This window comes from Engraulis encrasicolus, chromosome 8 (assembly GCF_034702125.1).
Source record: "Engraulis encrasicolus isolate BLACKSEA-1 chromosome 8, IST_EnEncr_1.0, whole genome shotgun sequence".
Classification (NCBI taxonomy): Eukaryota; Metazoa; Chordata; class Actinopteri; order Clupeiformes; family Engraulidae; genus Engraulis; species Engraulis encrasicolus.
In genome coordinates this window covers 25807955-25816292 of record NC_085864.1, presented here as the reverse complement: position 1 = coordinate 25816292, position 8338 = coordinate 25807955, and the positions used below count along the sequence as shown (strand labels likewise).

At 41.3% G+C, this 8338-nt stretch overlaps 1 protein-coding gene and 1 long non-coding RNA gene across 2 annotated transcripts in view; one reads left to right on the top strand and one right to left on the bottom strand.

Moving 5' to 3' along the window:
* lekr1 (leucine, glutamate and lysine rich 1) overlaps positions 1-8338 on the bottom strand; it is a 167091-nt gene that overhangs the window by 73351 nt on the left and 85402 nt on the right. The window contains exon 6 of the mRNA XM_063205317.1: positions 626-790. Within this exon, the coding sequence (XP_063061387.1) occupies positions 626-790 (165 nt within the window). The remainder of the gene's footprint in view (positions 1-625; positions 791-8338) is intronic.
* LOC134454364 (uncharacterized) lies at positions 3633-5212 on the top strand. Its single transcript, XR_010035826.1, has 2 exons — positions 3633-4401; positions 4792-5212. It is a non-coding gene; the product is annotated as an uncharacterized LOC134454364 (long non-coding RNA).

Sequence of the window (8338 nt, the reverse complement as noted above, 5' to 3'; positions counted from 1 at the left end):
ATAATGTATGCATATTATGTTGCTGGTACGGTACTGAGCTGCTACGCATGGTGGGCTAGGCATTTGCCAACCAGTAAAACTGAAATGTACCGTATGTCATTTGAATTTATTGGCAATAGCTCAAATGGCTGACAATGGGCTGAGTAAGCTAAACAGTATTTCCCCTAAGCATGACGTGAGTGTGTGTGTGTGTGTGTGTGTGTGTGTGTGTGTGTGTGTGTGTGTGTGTGTGTGTGTGTGTGTGTGTGTGTGTGTGTGTGTGTGTGTGTGTGTGTGTGTGTGTGTGTGTGTGTGTGTGTGTGTGTGTTTGTCTGTCTGGGTTTGTGTGTGTGTGTGTGTGTGTGTTTGTCTGGGTCTGTGTGTGTGTTTGCATTCCCATAACAAGATGTGTCTGTTGGTCAAAATAGCTGTTGGATTATTCATCATATTTGGTTCCTATTGATATTAACTTGTAATGTGGAATCAAATAAAGTACGTAAAATGTGTGTGTGTGTGTGTGTGTGTGTGTGTGTGTGTGTGTGTGTGTGTGTGTGTGTGTGTGTGTGTGTGTGTGTGTGTGTGTGTGTGTGTGTGTGTGTGTGTGTGTGTGTGTGTGTGTGCAATGCTAGTTCAGTGTGACACATACTCTGCACGTTTGTGTGGGCCTCCTGGGTGCGCTCAAGCTCCGCCTCCTGCCTGTCAGTCAACTCCCGGAGGCTTCTGATTTGCTGCTGGGATGAAGACAGGTCCGTCTCCTGCCTCTTTAGCTCCTCCTCCATAGCACCGACTGCCTGCTGTAGTTTCAACAGGTCTGTAAAAAAAAAAGAAAAAAGCTCAATAACCACATACGCAAGCACTCTAAAATGCAAATTATATTGCCCGTAACTCTACTGGCCTCAAGCATGTTTCAATGATATACTGCAAGTACATACTATACATGTATATATGCACTTATCATTTTACAGAAATTTATTGTGGAAAATACAATAAATGTTTAGGTCAGCAATTTGTATATAATGTGTCTACATATGAAATACATACACGTACATATATCATATTTATAGGTGTATGAAAGTAGCTGCTACTGTAAGAAAGTCGGTGCAGACCTACTGCAAGTGACAGGGTGGACAACTACGTAACGTAGCACCCAAGTATCTGTGAGATCATGAGTCATGATCAGGATCGTGAGTCATTGCAATGTACTACAAGCAAATTTCTCGCTTGGTTGAAATAAGAGTTTTAGATCAAGTCAGGACACACAATTGCACACGCGTACACGGATGCACACAAACACACACACACACACACACACAGTGGCAGAACAATTGCACACATGCCCCCAGGGAAAAACACTGATAGGGCCCCCATACAGCCTGCTAAGGTCATTATAGGCCCCCCAGTGGCATTTGCCACCAATACAAGAGGGCCCTGGGCCCAGGGGCAAATGCCCTGCTTGCCACTCCTATAGCTCCACCCCTGAACACACACACACACACACACACACACGCACGCACGCACACACACACACACACACACACGTTCGCACACACACACACACACACACACACACACACACACACACACACACACACACACACACACACACACACACACACACACACACACACACACAAACACACAAACACACACACACACACCAGCTCAAACACACACACAGTACATAATGCTCCAGTGTGAGAAAAAATGCCAAAGTGCTGCTCCTCCACACACAGAAGTGCCGGCGGCACTGCTATTCACGTCAACAATACTCGCTAATCAAACGGCCAAACAACAGTGGCAGCGGCACACTGACAAAGGAGATGGCAGGCCTGCTGACAGACAGCTGTGGTTCAAGACGCGGTCAACGCCTCCCTTCCTCTCCTCACCAAGCCCAACTCAACTTCACTCCACTCAGCTCATCTCAACTCAAATCACCCTGCCTGCTCTCTTCTCGTTCACCCACATCTCACTCTCTTTCTCTCCATTTCTTTCTTTCTCTCGTTCTCTGTCTTTTTTTCTTTCTTTCTTTCTCTCTCTTTCTTTCCTCGTGTACCCTCTCCTCTCATTCTCTCTCTTTCTGTCATTCTCTTTCTTTCTTTTGCCCGCTCCCCCCTCTCTCTCTCTCTCTCTCTCTCTCTGTCTCTCCCTCTCTCTCTCTCTCTCTCTCTCTCTCTCTCTCTCTCTCTCTCTCTCTCTCATCCAACCTTCTTTTTACTGACATTTACTGCATGATACTGCCGTTCACCCCTACGAAGTTGAATTAACGGTAATGATGCACTTGTTCACCTGTACAGTATTCATATGTGTGTGTGTGTGTGTGTGTGTGTGTGTGTGTGTGTGTGTGTGTGTGTGTGTGTGTGTGTGTGTGTGTGTGTGTGTGTGTGTGTGTGTGTGTGCGTGCGCGTGTGTACGTGCGTGCGCGGCGCACGGGCGTATGTGTGTGCGCGTGCATGTGTGTGTGCATGCACAGGTGTATGTGTGTTTGTGCGCACGACCGTGTGTGTGCACCTGTGCATGTGTGTGTGTCTGCAATGCATAGGGGGATACTGTATTTCTTCCCTCCTCCACATCCTATCCCTTCTTAGTCACCGTGAGACAGATGGGTATCTGTAAGTAAGTCGGTAAGGTGGCAGCAAACAGTAGGCGCCAGTGGAGGAGGCTGAGCTAGTTAACGGCAGTGACATCAGACACCGTGACTCAGGGCTCTAGACCAAACACAATCACCTCCTGCATTTTAAAGAGCTACTGTACCTGTCCTGTCACTGTGTCACCCAGGTCCGGTGTGTGTGTGTGTGTGTGTGTGTGTGTGTGTGTGTGTGTGTGTGTGTGTGTGTGTGTGTGTGTGTGTGTGTGTGTGTTTGCGCGCGCAAGCTATTCAGGGTTTTCGTGTTTTCTTGAGTAACCAAGAAAACCATAGTTCGTGACTATGGTTTAACCATGTACCCCTTCCCCCCACCATGGTTAAAATAAAACATGGTTTGGGGGGAACCATGGTTTATGGTAAAGAGTATACGGTTACACTTTACTTTACGGATCGCTAATAAGGTGTTAATTTCATACTAATTTCTCAGTAATTTCAGTCTAATTTTATGGTAATAACTGCTTGTTATTAGTAATAACAGCAAAATAACCATATGGTTTCCAGTGCAATTACACTATAATTTCTCATTAATAACAGCAAAAATAACCATACAGTTTCCAGTGAAATTATGCTGTAGTTTCTAGTTAATAGTAGGCTAATGGAAACAGCTACTGTGTCATCATAGTAGTTAGGTGGTAGGTATGCCAGTAACTAAACGGTATCAGCCGAAGTAGTTTCATACTAATTAGGCTACATCAGGGCCGTAATGTGCAATATTTCCTCTTCCTATGTTATTGCATAGAAACGACCACCCAAGCATCCTTGTATTATTTCTGCTTAATTACCTTGTAAACAATTGAGTAGTTATATGGAAATAAGATAGAATCAGGGCCGTAAAATGCATTATCACCTATTCCACTCAATTTTATGGAAATTACATATTTTCATGGTCTTAAAATGTCTTATTTCTTATTTCCACTCAATTACTTAGTTATTATCATTTTTAATACAATATAGACTAGCCTACTATGAAGTGATTCAAGTACACAGACAAACACATTGTGTGCAAAACTTTATTTATTTTTCCAATCAGTTATGAGATTCATGTTCACTGATGTGAGGTTGTCAATCTGCCACCATCCAGAGGAAGTCCTGTGAACACAAACAAACAAACAGAGAAGTCAACTGCAAGACCGGTTTCACCACGTTTATTTTTTTATGTTTTATGTTTTATCAATTCACCATCGCTAAATTTGCTTCTGAAATGCAGTACCATGTTAAATGCACGTTGTAAATCTTCCTCAGGCTGACATCGTTGCTGATTTACAAAGGCAAACTCTAGCTAGCACCTAGCTTCAGTCATTGAAAACATGGTGGGCAGAGCTAGCTAGAACTAGTGGTTTCCATGTACCTCTGTAGGCTATGCCATTTCAGCACAAACACGGCTGATAAGACGTGTTTGCAGTGTATACAGTTAGAATCCTTCAATGCTCAGAGACAAAATGAAAGCAGGTTAAAGCTAGAACTACATTAAAAGTTCGTTGTCGGGAAGCTTACCTTGCCTGGCTCTGCTGCACTGAAGTTGAACTAGCTCGCGGTGGCGGCGAGTCCTGTTGTTGCTAGGCAACGAAAGTTTGGTTACTGCAGAACAGAAGCGTCTCAATTAGTATACTTCTGTACTTCAAGCACACTCGTTCTAGTTGTACGCTGCCCGCTCTGCTTGCAGTATGGCTCAGAGACGCTGACGTTGTTCAATTGAGTACCCTGACACACAAGGGTGGAGTTTGAGACGCACCACACAGTGCTTTCGCACGCAGGCAGCAACCAGGGTAACTTTCAAGGTGAGCTAAAATGGTCTTGATGTTGATTTCATCCACCTTCAATCGTCGAATTACTTTAGCCTTATGCAAACATGTTTTATGAGTTAGTGTTAGGTTTATGTTTGTTCTGGAAATGAAACGGCATACAGAAGTACCTTTACAATGGAAACCACTAGCTAGCTCTGCCCACCATGTTTTCAATGACTGAAGCTAGGTGCTAGCTAGAGTTTGCCTTTGTAAATCAGCAACGATGTCAGCCTGAGGAAGATTTACAACGTGCATTTAACATGGTACTGCATTTCAGAAGCAAATTTAGCGATGGTGAATTGATAAAACATAAAACATAAAAAAATAAACGTGGTGAAACCGGTCTTGCAGTTGACTTCTCTGTTTGTTTGTTTGTGTTCACAGGACTTCCTCTGGATGGTGGCAGATTGACAACCTCACATCAGTGAACATGGATCTCATAACTGATTGGAAAAATAAATAAAGTTTTGCACACAATGTGTTTGTCTGTGTACTTGAATCACTTCATAGTAGGCTAGTCTATATTGTATTAAAAATGGTAATAACTAAGTAATTGAGTGGAAATAAGAAATAAGACATTTTAAGACCATGAAAATATGTAATTTCCATAAAATTGAGTGGAATAGGTGATAATGCATTTTACGGCCCTGATTCTATCTTATTTCCATATAACTACTCAATTGTTTACAAGGTAATTAAGCAGAAATAATACAAGGATGCTTGGGTGGTCGTTTCTATGCAATAACATAGGAAGAGGAAGTATTGCACATTACGGCCCTGATGTAGCCTAATTAGTATGAAACTACTTCGGCTGATACCGTTTAGTTACTGGCATACCTACCACCTAACTACTATGATGACACAGTAGCTGTTTCCATTAGCCTACTATTAACTAGAAACTACAGCATAATTGCACTGGAAACTGTATGGTTATTTTTGCTGTTATTAATGAGAAATTATAGTGTAATTGCACTGGAAACCATATGGTTATTTTGCTGTTATTACTAATAACAAGCAGTTATTACCATAAAATTAGACTGAAATTACTGAGAAATTAGTATGAAATTAACACCTTATTAGCGATCCGTAAAGTAAAGTGTTACCGAGTATACTATGGTTATACCATAAGTTAAACCATAGTCACAAACCATGGTTGTCATGGTTACACTAAAAACCATGGTTAAATCTATGGTAAAACCGTTTTCATAGTAGAACCATGGTTAATCTTTGTAAGGGCTACAACTATGACAGCTACTCTACTAGAACTATGGTTGGTTGATAGTACTTGGAATCACCATGAAATGTGGTAGTAAAACCATGGTTACTGCATTACAACCATGGTCGATTTTCGTAAGGGTAGAGTAATCATGAAATACCATGGTAGAACCATGTTACTACATAAAAATCACAGTAATACCATAGTAATCCATAGTACAATTATGGTAGGTTCAGAGTACATAGAGTAACCATGACATACCATGGCAGAACCATGATAATCGTAGTAATACCATAATAAACCATGGTCCATTTTCGTAAGGGATCAGCAAGCGGGGAGCAGGAGTAGCAGTGTGATCTTGTGTGTGCTATATACTGTGCGTGGGGGCTGTGTGCTGGTGTGGGGTCCTGGGAACTGACCTGGGATCAGTGAGTGTGGAGGGTAGGAGGAGCTGTGGGTAACACTTTACAATAAGGGTACATGAATACTATTGGAATTATGCTGGAAGTAATGTATGATTTATAGTTAATTAACACATGACCTATGTATGCATTGATGGTTAGTATACTAGTAATGAGAATGGAGTCCTGCTTGGAATCATAATGACCCACTATTAACTAATTGTGCAAATCAAAGGTGAATTCATGGTGTGAGTTCCAAGTGTTAATATACCATGTATTAACACTGCTGATAACACTGCTGTTAATATATCATGTGTCCAACTGTTAATATATTGTGTATTAACACTGCTGTAACAATGCCAGATCGTGGGGAGACTGGGGTAAGATGAGCCACTTTTTACATTTTTCGTCACAGCTAAGCGATGAAGGCGTATTCGGTTAACATTTTCACATCATACCAAATTTCAAAGTGTCCTGATACTATTAGAGCAAAAACTAATTGATAAACTGTCATGGTTAAAATGATATTGCCTTTTAAAAATATTTTTTCCAGTGGCTCATCTTACCCCTTGTTATGGGGTATGGTGAGCCACTGCTTGGGGTAAATTGAGCCCAGGCAAAAATCTCAGCTAAACAAGTTTTATTTATTATAACAAATGTAACTAATGAATCTATGAAATAAAACAACTAAAGCAACAGAACTATGCCAAAAAATACATATTGTGGGCCCTTACAGCTTTGTTTGAATACAATGGCGAACAATGCAGAGTGAAATGTAGAAAAAAAGTTAATATTATTGTTTGAATTGGCTGAAACATGCATAAAGTCATTAATCTCAACTCACCTGGGTATGATATGAAAGAAATTATCTGATTATGCTGAAATATCATAACATGTTTTTCAACCATTATGCATCCCATTAGGATAAGCGGCTCATCTTACCCCATCTCAAAAGGCTCACCTTACCCCATGCCAAAATTATGTAAATAAATGCTCATAAAATTATCATACAAGTGCAAAAAGACTGAAAATATCACTCATATAGTAGCTTATTACGTAACATTTCATACATGATGAGACCAGAAATTGTTCTATTTTTGTTTTCTCTAAATCATCCATGTTTTGAATATACATTGAATTCACTTAAAGAGCAAAAAAACACATTTTCACATATATCTCTTGCCAAATTTGGTACATGCTTCACTTTTTCACAGGTGTTAGAAAAGGATTTCCACCACCTTAGAATGTGGTGACATGTTAAAATGTATTCACCTTTTTCGAGAAAAAGGGGGTGGCTCACCTTACCCCGTGGCTCACCTTACCCCACTCTGGCCAGAGATCATTTCCCACTTCACATTCTTGTGACCAGCCGCAGTCATTTGTAATATTAATATACAAGCTATATCATATTATGTCCCATGTGTCAAGGTCTCCTTGTTGAAAGGGGAGGGGGGGGTGTATTATTGGGTAGGCCTTCGTCTAAGATGATCTTGTAACCAGCACCACACAAGTAATATTTTTCTGTATGAGGTCATATCTTAACACATTGAGTACCGACGACGTAATAATGCGTTTTTCACGCCCATGCGTTGTATACCAAAACGCAAAAATACGTTTTTGCATTTAAATATCATATTTTGAATCTACACCCTTCAATGGACAATATATATGATTTTGGTAGCTCTGTGATGGACATAAATGACAACATTTGCAGTCCAAAGTTGTTTGATTGTTATGATGTTTGAGTGTTATGATTTGGATATTTTAATTTAACTTACCAAGATGTCTGGATGCCAACCCATGTCGCCTATCGCGCTGCCTGCATTGATTTCCCTAGTACGGTCACTGTAGCATGTGTTGTCTCTGACTTCACGCAATAGACACCATTGTATAGTGCCTGGAGTATCTTGAACTTTCTGGACTTGCTAGACCTTTACCAGATCCTTGGATCCAAATGGCACCCGATATGTGATTGCAGTAATGCGCTCCGATTTGGACGTTTGATCGCCAAAAAGATAAGTTTCTGTGTCTTCCTGTATGTGAGAAGCCAGAAGCTAGCATGGCTACATATCATGATTCCCTGATTGTCGCTCCCAACGCAGGACGCTCCCCTGTCGGCTCGCTCCCACTAGCCAGACTATCGATCCGGGTGGGACTACACGTCCGGGAGTGATAGAAACACCTGGGACTACACGTCCGGGAGCGATCTCAGTTGGGAGTGTCCATCTGCCACCGCATATGATTCGGATCGGATGGGCTAGGCTACATCTAAGCATCATATCATTTGGATTTGTTGTCAATGTTGGGCTATTAT